At 54.3% G+C, this 22,707-nt stretch overlaps 1 protein-coding gene across 1 annotated transcript in view; it reads left to right on the forward strand.

Moving 5' to 3' along the window:
- GRIK3 (glutamate ionotropic receptor kainate type subunit 3) overlaps positions 1-22,707 on the forward strand; it is an 84,673-nt gene that overhangs the window by 42,520 nt on the left and 19,446 nt on the right. Inside the window, exons 2-10 of the mRNA XM_027701323.1 lie at positions 805-981; positions 1,744-2,001; positions 3,244-3,425; positions 5,604-5,657; positions 9,459-9,632; positions 11,416-11,559; positions 13,924-14,031; positions 17,234-17,347; positions 20,380-20,583. Of these exons, the coding sequence (XP_027557124.1) occupies positions 805-981; positions 1,744-2,001; positions 3,244-3,425; positions 5,604-5,657; positions 9,459-9,632; positions 11,416-11,559; positions 13,924-14,031; positions 17,234-17,347; positions 20,380-20,583 (1,415 nt within the window). The remainder of the gene's footprint in view (positions 1-804; positions 982-1,743; positions 2,002-3,243; positions 3,426-5,603; positions 5,658-9,458; positions 9,633-11,415; positions 11,560-13,923; positions 14,032-17,233; positions 17,348-20,379; positions 20,584-22,707) is intronic.

Below are 22,707 nucleotides of genomic sequence, written 5' to 3' on the forward strand. Positions count from 1 at the left end.
CGAGGTCCCTGCGAGGGGTGTGGGACAGATCCCACGTCCCAGAGCCAAGGACAGGCTGTTACACGACCCACCCTGCACCCAGTCACTGCAATCAGGGTGGCTGTCAGTGGGAACTGAGGACAAGACTCACAGACACGGAGCCTGGAAGCCCAGTGATGCTGTGACACGAGCTCGTTGCCCCCGGGGAGGTGTGATGGCATTAACAGCAACTCCTGAGCACGGCAGAGCCCGGGACAGGCACTGATGAGCAGAGAGGCTGCAGGGCAGCAAATCTCTGCTGGTCGGGACTAAGGGCTTGGAGAACTAAACATGAGGAGCAGTAAATGAGGAGAAGGGCACTGAGAACAGCACTGAAAATGTCCATGGGCAGCACTGCCCCGCCTGCCTCCCGTGCCAGGATGAGGTGGGGGACGAGGTAGGAGCAGTGCAAGGGGAGGGCAGTGCCAGCTTTGTGCCCAGTCACTCCTCACAGCACAGACCTGGGGCAGCCCAGGCAATAAACCTGTCTGCACTTCCCAAAGTCTGCTCCTACACTTTTATGGGAAGCCACTCGTCAGTCTCACAAAAATACTCCAAGACTCTAAATTGCCTCCTATTGCCCCACAAAGCTGTGCCCCTGAACACTCTCACAGACCAGCACATAACCAAAAACCCCAAGTGTTTCCATGTCTTCATTTCAGCCCAGGACAGGACGTGGAGCAAGCCCTGCTCCACCTGCAAATGTTCGAGAGTTTTCTCGCCCTTGCTGCTTAAGATCATGAATCAAACTCTCTGTGGCTCAGAGGTGGGGTTTTTGTCTTGCAGGAGGGATCTTTGAGTACGCGGATGGCCCCAACACCCAGGTGATGAGTGCTGAGGAACAAGCCTTCCGATTCTCCGCCAACATTATTAACAGGAACAGAACTTTGCTGCCTAACACAACCCTAACCTATGACATCCAGAGGATACACTTCCACGACAGCTTTGAAGCAACTAAGAAAGGTAAGAGCAGAGCAAACTTCTGAGCAGCTTTGTGGCCATTTATGCAGCACAAGAAAGGTCTGGTTTCACCGGAGACCCAGCAGCTTGTTCTGCCCTTGCTCTCACCAGTGATCTGGGTGAGAACTCCTCCCAGAGCTGACCTTCCACAGGCCTTTTAATACAAGGGGAACAAGTACTTTTTCTTCCCTCTGCAAAGCTCACAAAACTCCTTTCACAGCGTTTGCTCTAATCCTGAGCGAAGGTCTGGAGGCCAGGCCTGTGTTTGTGCCTCTGTGTCCCTGGCAGTGCTCACATCCCTGGGGTGGATATTCTGCTCTCTTACTAACAGTCAGTTTTGATTACTGGATAAAAACAGCCCGCTTGAGTTACTGAGGGGGAGGGAGGAAATGGGACTGCACAGCAAGGGCTGGTGACCTGAGGGTTCATGGAGTTTGATTCTGGTTTGGGAGAAAGGAAACCTGCTGCCTGAGCCTGAGGGACATCACTGGGATGCTCCCAGCCAGCCCAGTGACCCCCTTTTCAGCTGGTTTTGTGGTGGAGGATCCCTCAGAGAGCCTGGCACTGTTCTGTGACTCTACCCACCGGTGCAGACCCCACCTGCCATAACCCCTCCTCTCTTCTCTCTCTCTGACTTGTCATTGCTGTAATTACCCAATATCAGAGCTGTTAGAGCCCAGCAGTGCCTGTTCACCCCCTGTCCCCTGCCCAGGGCAGGCACAGCTGTCTGTGCCCATCTCTGACATCCCTCCCTCCCTCCCCCAGCCTGTGACCAGCTCGCCCTGGGGGTCGTGGCCATATTCGGACCTTCCCAAGGCTCCTGCACCAACGCTGTCCAGTCCATCTGCAACGCCCTGGAAGTGCCCCACATACAGCTCCGATGGAAGCACCACCCTCTGGATAACAAGGACACTTTCTATGTCAACCTGTACCCCGACTATGCCTCCCTGAGCCACGCCATCCTGGACCTGGTGCAGTACCTCAAGTGGAGGTCAGCCACGGTGGTGTACGACGACAGCACAGGTAGGGAAAGGAGGGGACTGAAGGAGGAATCCTGGAGATTTTCTGTCGTGGGTCTCTTTGGGAACCTTTCCAATGAGCCTTTCCAGGAGCCAAATGACCCCCTCGTGCAGTGATGGGTTCCCAGGAGTTGTGGGAGCCCCTGGGATCTTTCTAAGCTGGTAACTCCCAAAGCTCTCAGTGAGTGGGGGACTCCCAGCCCCAGAGCTGGGGGGGCTCATGGCACTGGCATGGGCAGCTCAGCCCAGCTCCTTGGGCACCACAGCTCCCCTCTGCACCATGGAGGGGGCAGTTCCCAGCCACAGCAAAAGCAGCTCTGGGAAGCTTTTTGTTTCCTGGCTAATTCTGTAACACAGAGCTGACAAAGTTTCGTCACGTAAGGAAAGCTGCTGATGGTTAAACAAAGCCAAGCTCTGCCCAGTGCTAGAGATAGACTCCCAAAAACAAAAGCCACATTGGATAGCCTGTCCAACCTAATTCCACTAAACCAAATGGTTTCTTTAGGGGAGGGCTGATGAGAACACAGTTTGACATTCCTGTTTTGCAAATGTGGGTCACAGTATGTTCCCTTCGTGGCACATTCTGATGTGTTTCTTGTGCTATGCAGAGGGACACGCTGCTCTCTCCCCCCTTGCAATGGGCATCTGCTGAAATTCTCCTTGCAACACCAGATTCCAACGATTCCTGCTCTGCTCGTGCATCCAGCATGACTTTGTGCCCAGTGCAGGAAACAGGAATGAATTCTGAGGGCAGTAGGAAGTTACGAGTTGTGATTAAGTGACCGTTACCATCTACACGACTCATAAATCCAAGCCCATGCCCGTTTTTCCCTTTGCCTGCTGTGCATGGTAAACATGCAGATTTTAATTTGTTGTGTGGCTGATTATCACATCCTGTCCTTTCTCAAGGGCACATTTGCTTAAGGAAATTTGCCATGATCACAGAGGTGTCAAGGGTTAGGACCGACCTGCTATTCTCTTCCTACCCGATGCAGGGACCCTGTCCAGCCCTCCTGGCTCCAGGGAACCAGCAGGAGAAGCCATTCTGTGGTAGAACAGCTGCTCTGGAGATATCTGGGGGTTCATGATTGACCTGTGACACCCTCCAGCAATGGCCATTGGAGGGAGGGAGGGAGGGAGGGAGGCAGGTCCTGAGCTCATTCCATAGGGACCAGCCCTGAGCTGCTGTGCCCGGGGCAGGGCAGCCCTGTAATGCTGTGGGTTTGTTGTCTCTGTGGTGCCCAAGGCCTGATCCGGCTGCAGGAGCTCATCATGGCCCCGTCCCGTTACAACATCCGCCTGAAGATCCGGCAGCTCCCACTGGACACGGACGACGCGCGGCCGCTGCTCAAGGAGATGAAGCGGGGCCGGGAATTCCGCATCATCTTCGACTGCAGCCACCTGATGGCAGCTCAGATCCTCAAGCAGGTGAGGGAGGGGGCCACGGGGACGAACAGGAGGGGCCACGAGGAGCCCCTGGGTGTGGGGTGGCCCCACACTGGGGTGCAGCTTTCCCCCGGCCCCATCCACAGCCATGCTGAAAGCTGCTCCCTGTCCATCCTTCGAGGACACTGGTGGGTTCCTACAGAACGTGGAGTTTGCACTGACAAACTGGAAGCACCCAAAAGCAACCGTGGGTAAGAATGAACAAACACTGCAGGAGGAGAAAGGGCTGTGCTGAACACGGAAGGGCTGTGCTGAGCCCAGGCTGGTGCCAGACAATTCTGTGACTCTGCAGCTGCACAGCCCCAGCCCCAGCCCCAGCCCCAGCTCCTGCCTCCTCCATCCAGAGCAGCACTCGTGGCTCCCCCAGCCAGGCCCAGCTGGGAGGGCAGCATCCTCTGGCCCTTCCCCAGCACGGTCTGCAATTCTTGGACTTTAAGCCAGATGTCAGTGATTTTCCATTCATTTGGGCTCTCTCCTCTCTTGCTGCTCACCCCAGCTCCTCCTCATTCCCAAGAGCCTTTGGATTTTGGGGTCAATATGAGGCAAAGACTCTCACAAAGATACTAAAAGCCAGCCACTGGAAGTGTTGCTCCTCTCAGCCCAGCATGACACAACCACACAGATTAAATAAATCCCCTGAAGGGCTGAGAAAGGGAGCACAAGGCAAGTGCCTCCTCCTGCAGCCTGCTTGATGCAAAATGAAGGGAAGTGCTCAGAGAACTTGGAAAGCCTGGGAGGGATTATTACAGAAAGCAATAGAAGGGGCTCATTGTCTCCTGCCTGTATTTTCCCGTGCTGGCTGTGTTTGGTGCTGCTCACTTGTTATGCAGTTTATTATAGTTTATTGTGCCATCTGCTCTGCTCATCACTGCGAGTGCAGAGTGAGGAAGATGGAGGAGAGGGGGGACTAGGGGGGGACAAGCCTCTCTAAGTCCTTCTGGCTGGTTTTGTGTGTGTGTGTTGGGTTTTTGTCAGGACCTGAAGCCATGCATTTCAGCCTAACAACACTACACAGGGTTATTTTTACTGAGGGAAATACTGTGAAGCATTGTCAGAGCCTGGGAAGGTGCACAAACCCAAACCACAGCCCGAGCAGCCTCTGCTCTGGTGTGCAGCACCAGGCAGGCTCACAGCAGTGCTCCTCCTTCCTACAGCAGGTCTGGGCTCCTCACCTGTGTCCAAAATGATCCAAAATGGACCCGAACTGGAATTTCATGATTTGCTCCTGATTGCTTTCCCATCTCTAACTGATGCTTCCTATACTGAGGTCCCATTCCCTGCTCCAGCTCTTTGCCCCAGGGTGTGCAGGAGGGAGGGAGCTCCAGTGCAGCCCAGCAGATCCAGCAGCCAGGCAGGGATGGGGGGAATGGGACAGGACAGCACGAGGCCACGCAGCAACAGCCTCCAGACTGTCTAAAAGCTACTCCCAGAGCTGGAAACCTGGGTGAAATCACACTCTGGAGTCACAGTATGTAGGCTTACAATCCAGAGCCTTTCCTTTCCCCTGCTTTTTGATGTCTCACTTCTTCTCAGACTGTCACTTCCTTCCTCGGAGCAAAATTCCGCCCTAGTAATTCTAACAAAATCCAAGGGAAGCAAATGTTACCGGCGGGGACTTGAAGTCGCTTTCCCATGAGTGGGGATTTTAAAGTGCTCTTGCATGTGTTTTCTCCAGAAAACATCCTCACAGAGTCAGCATCCCAGGCAAACCCGTGGGAATCTCTTTCCAGCCACCAGCTCCAAGGTGACCTTTTCCATAGACTCAAATGTGTTCCCCTGTGTGGTGCAGGGTCTGGACGTGGTTGTCCAGCCAAGGCCCCTTCAGCCCATGGCTGTGCTCTGGCAGAGCTCACAGGACAGGCTGTTCTCTGCAGTGCTCAGCTATGCAGATCCCAGCAATCTGCCCCAGCCATGCTCTGTGCCGGGGCTGGCCAAGGGCCCTCGGGTCTGGGACGTGATTTCAAAGGGATGGGGGATGTTCCCGCCCCTCACCCTTGTGCCTACATCTTCACAGCCCCATTTCTAAACCAGGCACTCAGTTAGGATCCCACTGTCATGCCCACGGAGGAGGGACAGGCAGAGTCAGGTGGGCACTGAAGGGGAAGGGATGTGATATTCTTGTATCTGCTTTACTAACCTCCTTTCCCTCCTCTCCTCAAGGCCATGGCGATGGGAATGATGACAGAGTACTACCACTTCATCTTCACCACCCTGGTAAAGTATCTGTCTGTGCACACACTCCCTGCTGGGTGGGGGGGGGTCCAGTCCACTGCAGGGGGGTGGGAAATGCAAGGGAACCCTGCAGAGGGGGAGAGCAGGGCTGGGGTCACCTGAGGTGTCAGTTCTTCCTTCCCCTCCTTCAGGATGAGCACTGTGTGCCCTTCCAGATCTCCCTGCAGAGCCAGGAGCAGCCTGCTGTGGTCCAGAGTTCATTCCTGCAGGTTTATTTTGCAGAGGATGAACTCAGCCTGACATTAACTCCCCTCTGTTAAACACGGGCCAGTTCCTCTCTGGCTCCTGGAGGCATTTGGCTTTCCTGGCAGGGCCACTTGTGCCTCCATTTAAGATGCTATTGTCTAGTCTACTGTTGAATTTTGTGTGATTTTGAAAATCCAATTTATCTTTTTGCCTTTAGGAAAGAAACAGACTAAACTAACCCTTAAAAACTGCAAAATTTATTTTTCAAATGCAAAAGACATTTTAATTACCCCTGCTGCCATTATCTATTCCAGGCAGCTTTAAGCATTTCCCAGATAACCTCCTATTAATCAGCCCCAGCTGAGCCTGGAGTACATTTCATGTGTAGGTACAGCCTGGAGGTGGGAAAAGAGGAATTATAATAAATTAATAGATAAGCAATCACAATTAATGCCACTTTCCTGAAATAACAGTTATATCATGGGAAAGATATTTTAATCTGTCATTCCTTAAGGCAATGTTTTCCTAGCTTGCAATGCCTGTGCTTCAGCTTCCCCAGTACGAGACCCATGGGGTGCTAATGAATTAGTCTATTATGTTATACTGAATGTTTCTAAAAGGTCCCCAGTCAATACTGAGCACAGTGTATCAACACTTGGCATGAAATGCTTCAACACTTTGCAAGGCAGCACGACTACAGTTCACTGACTCCGGCACAACGAGCCCCATCAGCCTTTTCCACCCGAGGAGGAGGAGAGGGAGGAGGAGGAGGAGGAGGAGGAGGAGGAACTGGGACTGCTGAGCCCTCATCCCCGGCACACATAGCTTTGACACCCAGGGAGAACCCCTAAGCTCCAAATCCTGGGGGTGTCTCAGCAGTCTGGGAAGCGAGTCCTTGCAGACGTGGCCAATTCCCAGCCCTCGGGGCAAAGCTGTGTCTGTCCAGGGCTCCTGATGAGCCCTGGGGGAACCTCCCCTGTGGGGGAACCTCCCCCAGGGGCTCCACACCGGGATGCCCTTCCTGGACACCCCCATTTCCACCTCTGCCTGTGGGTGCAGGAGGGGGTGAGGATCAGTCCCCAGCACTGCCACCACCCCCGAGGAACCCGGGATGGGTTAACTGGGGAGGAGGGAGAGCATCACAGGAACACCCAGAATGAAACACGGGGCGGAGGGGAGAATTAATCTGCAGCACAGAAAATAATGAGTGAAAGGGAATGTAGATGAGGTGGAAAATAGAACCAGATGTTTCAATTTGCGGCTGTGCAGGAGCAGAAAATCCAGAAGAAACTGATCTGGTGATTCTCCTCCACACCTCCCCACGTCCTGACACTCAGCTGCTGTTCTGAGTTATCCTCTGGTTCCAGGAGCTGATAAATCAGGCTGCAGCTGAGATTTAAACTGGACCCCAGAAGTGATCTGATGGGAGCTTGGTTTCTATAGGAACTTGGTGAAAGGAAGGGTCAGTGGGGAGCAGCAGGGCAGGGAGGGCACCCAAAATACTGGCAGGATCTAAGAGATGGCCAGAATACAAACTGAAGTGTCTGATTAAAAGTTGTGAACCTTGAAAAAACAGATTTATTCCAGTGGGTCAGGCACAGGAACGTTGCCCTCCCTCACAGCCAGCTGACATGAGCACCTGTCTGAGGTCAAACAACTGTATTGGCCCTTAGCTGCCCTAAGTCATTTAAAAGTCACCATCGTGCCCTGGTTTTCACAGTGCCCTTTAACAGAACACGCAGGTTTGAACTGCAATTTTTCAGGGGGAAAAAAAACCCACAAACAGCCAAGGCCTGACCTGTGTTGTGGGGTGATTAATGACTCAGTCCCGCTGCACCTGCAGGCTCAGGCACTGCATCCATCAGCAGCCAGGCTGGGCCAGGCTCACGGGCAAGATCAAACCCCCAAAGCTTATTAAAGCAAAACAGCCGCAAGAACCCTCCATCCTCCGCTGAGAATGAAGTCTCAGCTGCTGGCGAGTGCTGCTGCTGTTCTGCTTTGCTTAGGGCAGTGTGTGTGGGACTTGTCCAGCCCTCTGAGGGCACAGCAGAGCTGTGATGCCATGGCCGGGTGGTCCCACAGCGTGGCTGTGTCCACCAGCACAGCCCCAACAGAGAGCACAGCCCATCCCAGAGCACAGCCCATCACAGAGTACAGCCCATCCCAGAACACAGCCCCATCACAAAGTACAGCCCCAACAGAGAGCACAGCCCCATCCCAGAGCACAGCCCCATCATAGAACACAGCCCCATCCCAGAACACAGCCCCATCACACAGCACAACCCATCCCAGAGCACAGCCCATCCCAGAGCACAGCCCATCCCAGAGCACAGCACATCCCAGAGCACAGCCCCATCATAGAACACAGCCCCATCCCAGACCACAGCCCCATCACACAGCACAGCCCATCCCAGAGCACAGCCCCAACACAGCACAGGCACAGCCACAGCACCTCGTGCCATATTTCACCTCCTTTTCCAGGCCCTTGTGAGAGCAGTGAATGTCACTCCCACACTCACCCCCATGCCCTATCCCAGAGGGCAGAGCTGTTGCCCTCCTGCCTCCCCCCCATTAAATGGCTGCAGAAGTTGTTCGGGGCAAGCCCTGATTAAATATGCCCCATTAAATATGTTCCCATTAACAAAGCCATTACACACCTCCTGCCTGCCCTCTCCACTCACTGCCTGGCTCAGCCCCTCGGGAGCTGCCTGGATTTGGGGAGCAGAGCAGCTGGATGTGCTCCTGCCGTGCTGTCCAACCCCAGGCCACTCACACCAGTTCCTGAGCACTGCAGTTAATCCCTGAACTGAAGCTGATACTCAGACACGTGGAGAGCCCAGAGCTGCACTGGAGCAGTGCCCCCAGTGCCCCCCCAGTGCCCCCCAGTGCCCCCCCAGTGCCCCCCCAGTGCCCCCCAGTGCCCCCCAGTGCCCCCCCAGTGCCTGCCAAGCAATGCTGGCGGGCCAGCAGCCAGCAGAGCCGAGCACTGCCAGGCTCTGGGATCTTCACATCCTATAAAGGGCACCCTCATTCATCTGCAGACTGTGTAGGCTGGTCGGAATGTCAAGAAATGCGTCTTAGTTCCTCTTTGATAGTCTGCAAATTGGTGTTCTGCATTCAGAGTGACTCTGTCATCCACAGCACCCCGTGGGCTTCAGCACTCCCAGCACATCCTTCGTGGAAAGGCCCCCGGGAGCTTCAGATACAGGAGTTCTGCCTTATCCTCCCTCCCTGGGTCGCAAATCTCTTTTTTCAGGGTCACAGGCAGTGACTCTGGTTTTCTCCCCACAATTTATTTGCCTCTTTCATGCAGAGAGTGAGTTCTTTGGCTCTTTGGTAGGAGTTCCCTTACACTGTGTGTGTGGGAACCTGCACATACGGCACCCAAATTCCACCAACACCTCCAAGCCTCTGCAAGCAGAGAGTGATGGCAACAGACGGCACAATCCTCTGAATTCCTGAGGGATGTGTCCTGCCTCCCACCTTCTGAGGGCTCTGCTGTCTGGCTCCAAACACAGACACGAACCGACGCAAAAAAAAAAACCTCAAACAAAACAAAGCTAAACAAAATGTTTAAACCGGTTTCTCTCTTTTAAGGATCTTTATGCATTAGACCTAGAACCATATCGCTACTCTGGGGTGAACCTGACCGGCTTCCGGATCCTCAACGTGGAGAACCCCCACGTGTCCTCCATCATCGAGAAGTGGTCCATGGAGCGGCTGCAGTCGGCGCCCAAGGCGGAGCTGGGGCTGCTGGATGGAGTGATGATGGTACGGGAGGTTTGAACAGGGCACGGGGGGCTGGGGGTAGGAAGGGCAGGAATAGTTGTTAAGACCTAAATGTTACTTTTATTGGCTCTTGCACCGGTAACAACTCACCCCAGGTATCTGCCCCGAGGTGGTTTCTTGCCTTCTGCAATAACTGCCCCTCCCAGCAGCGAGTCTGGCAGTGGAGCCCAGACCCCACTGCTGTGTTAATGCTCCCACTCAGCCCCAGCTGCCCACAGATCTGCCCCCAGCAGGGGCAGCCAGGCCTGTCCCGGGGGCTCCACTGCCATCCCCCCTCAGCCCCAGGAGCAGCAGAGCTGGCTCTGTGCTGGGAGCACCGGCTGAGCCGGGCTGGGCTGAGCCGGGCTGGGCAGTTCCCCGAGGTTGGTGCAGGGACACAGAGCCAAAGCACTGCCCGTGGATGGGCTGTGCTGCAGTTTGATGACTCCTTTTAGGGTCTGATGGCAGCTCTGCTCCGCTGAGTTACTGCTCACAAGGTACAGCACCTGCTCGCCCATCTGTCTTCCCTGCGAGGCCGTCCCCGACCCCGCAACTGCTGACTGCTCCCTCCTTCCTCCCCTCGGATCTGCCAGCACCAGCCCTGCAAGCAGCAAAGCCTCCCAGACTTTCACCTTGAAATGGCTGCTCTGGTCCCTCCTGTTCCCTTTTGTTGCTGGAGGAGCCCACACAGCCCCCTGGCTGCCCTGCCCACAGCTGAGCCCCCCGTGCTGCCTCCTTCCCCAGCCCCCCTTGGGTTTGTGTTTGCCAGGTGTCCATCCAGCGGGGGCTCGGGCTCAGCTGGGCACTGCAGCTTGTAATTCCCCATGAAATTGCCCGGACATGTCCTTGCCCCGCTCTTCCCCAGCCCCAAATTCACAAAGCCTGTCCCTGCTGTGGTTACCCCCACCCAGGGAGGCAGGTTGGGCTCCTGCTCTTCATGCTCGGGTGCTGAGGGAAGGGAAGGTCACGGGGATGGCTGCCAGCACTGGAGGATTTTCTCCATGGCTACGTCCTGTTCCATGTTTGCCCAGTTATTTGCTGTATTATTTTGGTTTATTGTGGTTTATTATGATGCTGCTACGCTCGCATCTGTTTTGTGGCTCTGTGGAGCCAGCAAATAATGTATTTTCACTGGGAGGTCTTACCACGTTGGAGTGAAAAATAAATCCAATTCTCTTGATCAGTGTTTGGAGGTGAGATGGGGCATCTCAAATTGAATCTAAAACCATCGTATTACACGGAAGAAAAAAAAAGTTCCCCCTGGTTGGAATCACTGAAATGCTGAAATATGTTACAAATTCACAAGGTCCTGATTTTGGTGACAGTTTGGGTCGTTTTTGAAAAATTCTGTGCCCATAAACAAACCATTTAACATCCCTGTTTCTTATTTTCCCACTTATAAAATAGTGTGGAAAATATGTTCTCGTGTAGGTTTTTTTTGCACTCAGACAAAACAGACTCAATAGGAAAACTCTGTTACTATCTCCTACATTTAGAAATCGCTGCCTCCCTGTTTGACACCACAGCAGGAAATGTGCAAGAAGCAACCAGAATAGCTGCTCGCAGGCAAATGACACTTCTCAAATCACTGATTTTAGACAGAACCACGAGTTTTTGGTCTAAAGAGCCAAGGGGTGGTCAGTGGGACGCGGGCAGAGGAGCCCTGGGGTCTGTGGGTGTTGGCAGGAGGTAACTCAGGGAGGGTTCCACCTTCTCCTACGACACCCCCCGAGTGCCCCCCGGCTCGGGGGCCACTATGGCCACCCCACTGTCGCCCTCCCTTTAGACAGACGCTGCCCTGCTGTACGACGCCGTGCACGTGGTGTCCGTGTGCTACCAGCGCGCGCCGCAGATGACGGTGAACTCCCTGCAGTGCCACCGGCACAAGGCCTGGAGGTTCGGCGGCCGCTTCATGAACTTCATCAAGGAGGTAACAGCGGGACTGGTGGCCAGAGCTGGTCCCACCCAGGCAGAGCCTCCCCAGCAGGAGGGGCCTGGGGCGCAGGGATGGGGGGAGGAGGCTCGGCGGGTCCAGGATTAGGGAACATCCCCCTGGGACGGGGGGAGGATGCTCGGTGGGTCCAGGGTTAGGGAACATCCCCCTGCCCGGGCAGGTACGGCTGGGTGGAAGGACAGACACACACCAGGCTGCCAAGGGCACCCAGAAAGAAAAACCATCTGCCTTCAAAATAACACCCAAAACATCCCCTAGGAGCTGAAACCTCCCACGTGTCACTGAGACTGGCCCTGGGGGCACACTCAGTCTGCAGAAACAAGCCCTCACCCTCTTTGTGATAAATCCCTTATTTAACCCGAGTGCTTTTTAAACTTCTGTGCCTGTGGCTCTTCCCATGGAGAGCCAAGGAATTGGCTGCTGTGCCGGGTGTGTGACTGGGCCACACTTATAGGCTGGGTATAAAATCCTCTCAAGTTTTCAAAGAGAAGAGCAGAGGACACTGTTGGTCATTACTATGGTCTGTGCTGCTGTGTCACCTGCTGAGCCCAGCGGAGCCATCGGTGCCATGAGACTGTGCCCACCCCAGCACTGCTGGAGCTGTACCTGGAGCACACAGAGCCAAGGGAGGAGAGCAGGAGAACAGTTCCCACTGCAGAGAGAGAAGGAACTTTTCCCTTAACAGGCACGGAGGATGGAATCTCTCCTCTCTCTGCCTCTCCCTCCTTTTCCATGCTCTGTTCCCTCTGCAGAGCATCACTCCAGCTGGCTGCCAAAACAGAGTGTAAATAATTTGTTTGGTTGGCTCCTTTTGCAAATCACCCCGTGCCTCACACTCCAGTGCCTGCCTGTTGTTCTCCTCTCTGGCACCGTGTCAGCCCGTTGCAGGGATCATCCTCCTCCTCCTCCCTGCTGCAACCAAACACACCAGCACTGCTCCCTCCAAACTCCTGAGGCCAGAGCAGCTCCAGGCTGGTCCTGCAGCCCCGGGCTGGTCCCTCAGCCCCAGACTGGTCCCTCAGCCCCAGACTGGTCCCTCAGCCGGGCTGTGCATCCCCTCAGAGCTGTTGGGCTCCACACACAGCTGTGTTTGCTCTAGTTGGGCACAGCAAACATTCCGTGTTTTCCCTGGCTCCCGGGGGGCTCCACAGGCAAACCACCTGCACGCCCAAGTGAGCAAACACGAGCCCTCCCAGGACTCCTGGGGGGAGAGGCTGGGAGCAGGCTGTCACTGCTCCTCAGGAATTAATGAGGGAGAGCCAGAGCAGCAGATCCACCAGGAGACCCAGCAGTCATTCCCCCCGAGAGTGCTCTGTGCCACTTCCATCACACCGGGACATTTCAAGCTCCCCCACCCATGAAGGAAACACGTTTCCCAGCGAGGGGAGCACACGGAGCTGTGCAGGGGGGACAGCCCGAGGCTCAGCAACTGCAGGGCAGCAAAGCATGGCAGCAGCCTGGCATTCCCACAGGAGCATCCTCCTCGGGATGGTGCTCCAGCACAGGCACGGGACACCTCCTGGTGCTGGGAGCAGCTGGTACTGGGGCTCTCTCACCTCCTGAATCAGAGACATTAATCCTGGGGGTGCTGCAAAGTCTACAGTGCGAGAGAAACAGAATCCCAGAATAATTTTGGTTAAACCGAATTTAGGCACCTTTACCCCAAGGTCCTGCAGGACAAGCTCCCCAGTCAGACCAGGCTGTGCAGGACCTTGGCCAGCCAAGCATTGAAAACCTCCAGGAACAGGGTGTCTCCAGCCCCACTGGGCACCTGCCTCATCCTTGTGCTGCCAAAGAGTGAACCAGGGACTCCGGCAGCGCCCACCCCAGACTCCTGTGCCTTTTCCAAACCACAGAACCTGCTTGCACGGACAAGCTCTTGGCCCCTTCTGCTCCACTTTCCACCTGGAAGGACGGAGGGAAGCGTTCAGGCCATTTCAGCTTCCACACCCCTTGGAAGCAGCAGTGGGTTCGTGCACAAAGGGGTTGTCTCTGAGCTGGAGTGGAGCTGCCCCAGAGCATTTATCAGCACCACAAGGATAAACAGAGCCACAAGGATGCCCTGATAAACACCGAGTGTTTTCTACTGAGTCATCACATCCTGCAACAGCTGCTGAACACAAAAGGTGTGAACAGAAATTGTAGCAAGGACTGCAAGAGAGTTAAGAAAATCTCCAGCTCCGTCTGCAGCCTGAGCAGTGACGGGGGGATTATTAATTAATCAGGCTCTTTAGGGAGAAAGATCCAGCATAAGGACTAATTAAAAGAACATACAGTGGAGGGCAAAAGATTATTTATGATACCAAGTAACAGCCCTGCTACTTTTTCTCCCTTCCACAGGCCCAGTGGGAAGGATTAACGGGACGGATCGTCTTTAATAAAACCAGTGGTTTACGGACAGATTTTGATTTGGATATCATCAGCCTCAAAGAAGACGGACTCGAAAAGGTAGGCAGGGCTTGTCTTATCTGCATGTGGCTGAGGCTAAACCCTGGTGCTCAAGCAACAGAGAAATGGTTGGTGTTGTACTGATTCCAGGTTTCTGGGGTTTATATAAAAGGATATTCACTTTGTGGGATTTCTCAGATCCTTTTCCACGCCTCAACCATGACTCACTCGCCCTGAAGCCAGAGCGTGGGATTACAGATTGCAGAAGTGCTTGTAGCACTTTCCTGGGATAATGGAGGCAGGAGAAACTTTCTGAGCATCCAGTAACCCTTCCCTGCCCAGGCCAGGCAGGAATAGCTCCTGTCCCACTGCCTCTTGCTGGCCTGGCTCACAAACCCTTGGCTCTTGCCTGAGGAGGCCACAGCTCTGGGGAGCATCACCTGGGGTGAATTCCCACCATGAACCTGCCCAAGGCTTGGGAATGGCACCGGCTGATTCCAGCCTGGATTTCACAGGATGATGCAGTGGGTATTTTATTTTGTTACCTAAGGGACAATAAGGAAAAGGGCAAAGTTTGGTTTTACCTGGCTGGCTGGGGGGGTCATGAGGGCCGAGGGCCAAAAGGCTGCAGCCTTGGACCCTCCAAATTAGTGCAAATCTCCTCTGGGCACAGAAATACGAGGCTGATGCACAAATCTGATCCCAGCTGTTCCTGAGGATTTAATTTCCTTTTCTTCAATTACTTTAAAAAAAAAGAAAAGAAAAAGGCAACATGCAAACCTTAAAGCCCTTAGAACGTGGGTTCCAAGGTGAGATCAGTTGGTTGAAGACAAAGGGAGCAGTGAGTGGCCGGAGTGACCACGACTGTGATTCCCAAGGAATTCTCTGCTCTGACCCCTCTGGGATGACTCTGTGTCCCCGTTCTGCCACAGGTGTCTCGCACCTGGGCAGGAGGAGGTTGGCAGGGCAGCAAGGCCCCTTCCAGGGCAGAGTCTGCTTTCCAACAGGTACAAGGTGCCTCTGGCAGCCGGAGCCGGCGCTGGGATTGTCACCTCTGGGCAGTGACAGGTTCTGTGTCCACGGGACACAGGAGGGAGCAGGGAGGGTTTTCAATTAACTCTGCAGCACATGGACCACGAGCACAGGTGACTTTTCCAGGGAATTAATCACTCGGCACAGGGAGGCAGCCCCGGGGCTGGAGGCAGCCATGGATCAACCCTCCATTTGGAGGGGACGGATCCTGCACCACCGGGGACCCTCCAGCCTGTGTTCATCCCCCTCCTCCCAGTTTGTTTTCCTTGGCTTTGGCAGGAATTGCTGCCACACTTTCCCCCCACAGCAGCAGCTCTTGTGCCTCAGTAACACAGCACAAGGTCACCACAGCCCTCTGCGGGTGGGGAGCTTTTGGTGTCAAATACAGAATAAAGAAAACATTTCAAATCAACCCAGCGACCTCCAAGGAAGGAGGGGGGGGAAGATGCCACCGTCTCACACAAACTGACCTTTGCAGCCTCGTTCCCAGAGTCTAAATCAAAAATAAAAATGCCTTTTCAGAGTCCAGCAGCACCAACGCTCTGGAGAGCTCTGTTGGTCGAGTAATAGAAAACGTGCCAGTGCTTGGTACCACGTGAACCCAAAGGTTCAGCAGAGCTGCAGCATCACCTGTCAACCCCCCTCCCCTCCCAGCTGGCACCAGCTGGATTTGCTGCAGATCTGTGTCACATCAAACCCTCTGGAAGCCGCCAAACCCCGACACAGCCCCTGCACACCCCATCAGCTTTTGTCTCCAATAATTCAGAGATTTCACAGCTCCCACTATTATTTCTCTGAAAGCTTCCCGTCAGCTCCAGAGGGGCTTTAAAGCATCGATGTCAAATCTCTGTTGAAGCCGGGATTCTGTCAATAGTTAATCTGAACCAACAAAACACCAACCCACAAACAAATCCCACCCGGATTGGGCATTATGTATCACAGCTTATGTTTGTTGAGCTTTAGGACTGAACCCCTGATTCTCTCATAGCTCCTGGATGTTCCAGGGATTACAGGAGTATTAACGAAACCTAATTACGTGTAGTTTGACTATCTGACTCGCACAGTTCTCTTAATGCACTTTTTTCCTTTTTCTTCCCTTTTTTAATATCTTAAACTGATTAATTCAGTCTTAAGTGCCATGTATTTAATTTTCTTAAAGAAGGCAAGAGGTATCTGGAGCTGCAGTGCAGCAATCTGGGGCCTCTTGGACTTGCTTCTCCTTTCCCATTCACAATAATAATAATTTTTTGACATTGCAGCTGTTGTGTGATCCAAGGCAGAGATGGGGGATTGCTTCAGTTTTACCTGAAATATTTAAAACCTTTCACAAAGTTCATGGAAACTCTTCTAGAATTTATGACACTTTTTTTTTGCCAGGCAGCATTGCTCATTACAAAGTCTCTTTCTGGGGATGCAGTAAAACCAAGTTCTCCCCTTGGACTGCTGAAGAGGCTGAAGAATCTTAAAAACAGCAATAAATAAAAGATGGGAAGCTGCTGGCTCCCTGGTGGTTTGAGCTGGCTGCCTTTGGCTTCTCTCCACGTCCCACCTCGCAGTTTGACCCTACAGATGGATCGTTCTGTTCCCATTTCCAGGTGGGGTTTGGTTTTTCCTCGCTGTCAGTTTGGCTCCGTGGCCACCCTGCTCTGTTTGCTGGCAGCAGCCCCACATCCCTCCAGCCTTCCTGACATTTTATCTCCTCATCACAGCCCTTTGGCCACTCCTGCCCTTCAAAGTTTGTCCCAAAGCCTCCCCTGCACCTGCAGAGATCAGGTTAAAGCACTGCCCAGATCACTTTTGGTAAATAGAGACATGTTTTGCCATTTCTGGATCAATAGACTTCTTCAAAGTCCAATAATTTATTAAATTTGACAGCTTGAGAGGAACAGAGCACCTGAAATGGAGCTGGTGTGCCTGTGCCATGCCTGGGCAGGGCTGCTGCCATCCCTTCCTCCGGATTTGCTGCCAGGACTGAGGCATTTCCTGAAGGGTGGCCCAGGGCCCTGACAGGGGATGTGTTAGAAATGCCCACTGATGGCACAGAGGGCAGGAATGGCTCCTTCCAGGGATCTGTGGAGCTGTTTGAGTCATTTTTAATCCTCCCCACTGAAGCAAATTGGTGGGGTGACAGAGAAGAAAGAAAATGACCTCAGATTTGTGGTCAAGGAATGTGAGAAAGGGACTGAGGGACGTGAGGAGGGGGTTCACACATGGGTTTGGTTTGTTCCAGGTGGGAGCCTGGAGCCCTTCCGACGGTTTGAACATCACAGAGATCTCCAGGGGACGAGGCCCCAACGTCACAGACTCGCTGAGCAACAGATCCCTGATTGTCACCACGGTCCTGGTAGGAGACTGCCCACCTGTCCTTGTCCTCCCCCTCAGGGACACCCCAAACCTCTGAAAACTGCTCTGAAAACTCCTCTGAAAACTCCTCTGAAAACTTGCAGCCCCCAGCACAGATTGTGGGAGAGGTCCTGACAGGGTTGGGCTCAGCCAGGCACCAGAGTGCCCTGTCCCTGCTCTGCAGTGCCCTGTCCCTGCTCTGGGGTGCCCTGTCCCTGGATATCAGGGATATCAGGGATATCCAGCTCCCTGCCAGGTCTCCCCCGCTCCCCCCCCATCGTGCTGCATCCTGTCCTCCCGCTCACCATTGGATCTGACAGCAGGCACTGGATCTGACAGCAGGCACTGGATCACAATGAGCTTTCACTGGCCAGCTAATGAATTATGACTGGTGGCATCGGGTCCCGCACAGCTTGTGGTTTGTCACAGGGAAGCAACAAAACACATCAGCCCTTGGCCAACCTGCCCAAAATGGGGCTGAGTTTTGGGCTTGCCTTGGGAAATTTTCTGGCCCTTTCATGTTCCGTGTTTTCAGGGAACACAGAGGTACAGACAGAACAGAGCCCGTGGGGCTGCAGGATGCATTCCCCAGCCCGGAGCTGTGCCATCCCTTGTAACGTCCTTCCCTTCCCAAGAGGATGGGACCCGATAAAGTGGGGATTTATATCATGAAAGGAATAGGACTGAGAGTACCCAGAGGGGAACAGAGGAAGGGAACACCTGGTCCAGGGCAGAAGAAGGGCTGGAACCAGAGGTATTGTGTCCCTCAGCAAGGGGTGAGCAGAGTGGAGGCAGAACGTGAGCCAAAGGCAGATGCTGCTGCAGCCCTCCTTGCAAATCAGTCACTCCTCCTAACAAACTTCCCATCCACCACATGGCATTTGTTCCAACAAAACATTTCCATGGCTGTGGAAAGGTCTGGGCCCGGGCTGTGGCACTCCCTGCACCTCAAAGGCCACTCCATAATGCACATGGACGGAGCCAGGAGGGGACTGTCAGCCATCTGCCCTGGACAGGCTTTATTGGGGCAGCATTTCCATCCCGTGCTCTGTGAGCATGTACAAATTACATAAGGCACAGGGTGATATCAGTTCCCATTAACTGTGCCCCTCTGTGGGCATGGGCACGTGCCATGGGGTACCCATGCCACCCTGTGATCCCTGAGCCTGCAGGAGGAGAGAACATGAGGAATGCAAACCTGAGTTCTGCAGTGATTGCACTTCACATGCTGGAGTCTGAAATATAAAGTACAACCCTAAATGTTATTTGCATTTGCAACACCCCTTTGTACTTCTGCACTACTGTAAATGACGGGAGAAAAGCCAGAGGAGGAGCCTCTGAAAGGAAAAGCATGAAAGGTTATTTTTTCCCCTTTTGCTCATATTGCAGTGACTTGTTGGAAGAGAAATATTACCCCAGCAGCCAGCACTGCTCTCCCCAAGCAATATGGGAACTGTGAAGTTATGAAATTGAGGGCACCTTCACTGAGAAATCGATTAGCAAACCGAGAGAGCTTGTGAATTGGATGTCTGGCCATTTTCAGTAATAAATTGTGAAATAGTCCGTGAATAAGTGGTTCACAGAGTTCAGAATTACCCCCTAGGAAATGTTTGAGACCTGGAGATACATTACTGAGGCGAGTGGCGTCCTAATGTTCAGTGCTTCGGCTGTTAAATATGTATGTAATCCCTACAGCGCTTCCCAAAATTAATAGTGCTTTATGGCTGCTCTGGAGCCAGGGTATTTATATCAGGATCCATGGATTCAGCTGATTCCCAAACAAAGCACTAATTCCAGAGCAGAGAGCCGAGGGGGCGGCGGGGGAGAGCGGGACTGAGCCGAGCTGCGCGTGCCAAGCTCAACTCCATGGGCAGGATGAGATCAGCCGGGCTTTAGAGCTCTGCAAGGGGGGCTTCACGTCCTCCCACCTCCCCTCCTGACCCTGCTGCAAGGCCAGACGGGCCCCCTGTTCCCTCCAGGGGCACACAGGTCCCGGGGCAGAGGGGGGATGCTGGCAGGTGACCAGAACCAGCAGCCTCCAGGCTGGCACAGTCCCACTCTGAGCCCTGAGCCCCCTCCCTGGAGCACCCCCTGGGCAGGATGCCCACCCCCACCAAGCCCAGCTCTAACCAGGGCTCCAGACCTGCCCTCCCACCTCCTCAAGCCCCCCATCCCCGAGCAGTACCTGGGGCCGGTCACCAGAGCAAAGCACGAGCCCTCCCCTCGCTGGCCACCCCCCAGCCAGGGCAGGAGCCCTGCAGACACCCCTGATTGAGGCACAGCCTCGCTACTGTAGATGCTTCACCCTCCACTTGCCTTCTGCCCACCATCCTTTCCCATTTCCATCTGTCCTCCACACGTTTTTCCCTCGGGCTCCCCAGTGTCCCTCGTCCTCGGTGGCTGCCCAAGCCTGAGAGTCACCAAAGGGCTCTGGGCTTCACTGTGTGACCTCACGTGCCCCTGCTGGAGGGGACAGACCCACAGGTCACCGATTACTTCTGCCTCCCCTGTGCTGGGGCTCAGCTCTGCCGTGGTTCCACACCCCCAGCCCTGCCAGGGCAGCTGTAGCTGCAGCAGAGGCACAGAGCATCCCTGGACAGCAGCAGGGCCCCGTGTCCATCAGGTGGTGCCGGCACAGAGCAACACGAGCTGCATGGGGGACGTTTTGGGGTGGCCCCAGCCATGCACAGCTCCCTCACCCCGAATTTCACCCACCAGCCCCCTGCTCGCTGCAGCTCCTGGGTGCAGGACTCAGGGGTGGGTTTGTCCTCCCCCCTTTTACTGTTTCTAACACTTCATTTTCGGAGCATGAAATGGTTATTTTTCTCCCTGAAATCCTACCAAATGGAAAACAGTTGGCTGCTCAGAGAGACAAAATTAAATTTTGTGGGGTAAACAAGGTTGCTAATTAGCCGATGTGCCGTGCAAAGTTAATTTATTCCCAACATGTCACGGTGCCAGCCCTGCCTGAAGAGCCGGTGCCCGGTGGCTCGGGCTGACCCTGACGGGGACTTTCTGCCTCCCCCGGTGCAGGAGGAGCCCTTTGTGATGTTCCGAAAGTCCGACACGGCCCTGTTCGGGAACGACCGCTTCGAGGGCTACTGCATCGACCTGCTCAAGGAGCTGGCCATCATCCTGGGCTTCTCCTACGAGATCCGCCTGGTGGAGGACGGGAAGTACGGGGCGCAGGACGAGAAGGGGCAGTGGAACGGGATGATCAAGGAGCTCATCGACCACGTGAGTGAGGCCCCAGGGCAGTGCCAGGGTCGGCTGTGCTGGCTGGGGTGGGACAGAGACCTCTGCTCGCTGATTCGGGGCACCCGCAGTGAGCTCCTGACCCTGCCTGGCTCCCGACCCCGCCTGGCTCCGTGCAACAGGAGCTGCCAGGAAAGCATCTTTGTGTCTGGCTCTTCCAAGCATTCCCTTGGAATTCCTGAAAACAGCCATTCCCACTGCTCAGAAATGGGCTCTGTGGCTCCCAGGGACAAACATGGGCCAGGGCACAGCACCAAGGAGGCTCGGGGACCCCAGGCATGTCCCACACACAGGCCAGCCCAGACCAGAGGAGGTACCGAGACTGCAGGAGCAGGTGTGCACTGGACAGTTTCATTTTTTATTTTCTATAAAAGCAACTTATTTTCTAAAGTCTCCTGGGACACAAAGCTCCCTCTGCCACACAGCAGCTGTGCTTCTCCTTCTGTGGCCACTTCCAAAACCCCATTAAGCAGCAGGGACCCTGCAGGGACAGCTTCGCTCCCAACGTCACCGAGGCTGGAACAGCCACTGGGGCCAGAGGCTGCTCAGTTCCCTAATTAGATATCTTGCCTCCAGCACATCCTGTGATCCCAGGAGTCCAGTTAGGGAGGTGAGGAAAGCTGGGTTTTTATGAATATCTGATTCCCAGAGAAGGTCTCTGGAAGAAAAGCTGAGGACAAAATTCCTCTCTCCTCTGCACAGCACAGGCAGGGCAAGAGCTGTGACACTGTGCTCTCCTCCTGAATGGCAATGTCCTGCTCCACTGAAGCAGCCCTTGGACCACCTCTCCAGGTCCTGGCTACATTCTGAGGCCACGGCTCAGGCAGCAAAGACACAAAAATAATCCCCCACCCATAGCATGGGGTACAGTTCCTGGGGGAGGAATTGCTGGGTGAGTCACTGCCTGCAGAGCTGGGGCTGGCTCGGGAGCAGGGCCGGGCTTCTGATCTGCTTATCTGCCCTAAATGACATTGGACAAGTTGCTTCTGTGCAATGCTTCCTCCATCTGTAAAATGCAGATGATAATGATGATGTCCCTTAGAGGGACACGGTGACAATCAGTTTGCAGCGGGCACTGCAGCTCACCCGGGGAGCAGGAGCACGGCAAGGGCACGTGGGGACAGCCCTGGGGAGCAGGACACTGCCTCACAGGGGAATACCCCACTGCCTGTGCAAACCTGCCCTGCTGCTTCTGCTTCTGGAAAGCTCCACGCAGCTGAAAATACAGATTTTATAGCCTCTTACACAACAGCCTTGCCTGTCACACCGGCGGTGTCCCAGCGGAAGGGCTGGTGCTTTGTGCTCCCAGTGATGTGTGTGACACAGATCCAAACCCACTGTGCCCCTGGGCACAGCCCCCCAGGACACAGTTCCTGCCACCCCACACCCGCTGTAGGAGCAGGGATGGGGCTCTCACTGCAGAGGCTGCAGAGCGGGGCTTGGAAGGAGCAAATCGCTCCAAAGCAGGAAATAAGATACAGGGAATGGCAGCCAGACAGTCACTGAGCCCAAACTGTGTCACCTCCACTGTCCTGCAAGATGCCACAGGGCCCTGGGGGGCTTCAGCCATTCCCAGAGCTGTGGTCAGCTAAATGAAGCAGAAGGTTTGGGGAACAACCTCATTAACTAACACAAAATTTGTGGTCAGCCTGCACTGTGGTGTTTCTTGGATAACTATTTAAAAAGCAGATTAACAAGAGCAGCCAGAAAGGACCAAATCCCCTCTTCTTGTAAGCTGTCCTCTGACAGAGGTGGAGCTCTGCACTCTGTCCTGGGAGGCTGAAGTGTGTCTGCAGGGGCTGATGACACTGCCCAGGCCCCACATGAAGCCATTAGTTCCCTGATCTGCATGTCATTATTTTTTACAGCAGTGTTTATGTAAAGCTTTAAAAAGTGAAATTGCAACCAGATGGGCCCTTCCTCGGCAGCATCTTCCCATGGTGTGGGGAAAGGAACAACCCATGGACACTCCAACGGGCAAGTTCAAGTTTATTTCACACCCAGGAGGAGAAGTGTTGCAGACAGCATTCAAATAGAGCTGTGGTGATGAAAACAGGGCTGCCCACACTGAGAATTTGTTATCTGGGCTGGCTTTCCTCCATGTTC

The sequence above is a fragment of the Neopelma chrysocephalum genome, unplaced genomic scaffold (genome assembly GCF_003984885.1).
Source record: "Neopelma chrysocephalum unplaced genomic scaffold, ASM398488v2 Primary Assembly neopelma1_155, whole genome shotgun sequence".
In the NCBI taxonomy this organism is placed as follows: domain Eukaryota; kingdom Metazoa; phylum Chordata; class Aves; order Passeriformes; family Pipridae; genus Neopelma; species Neopelma chrysocephalum.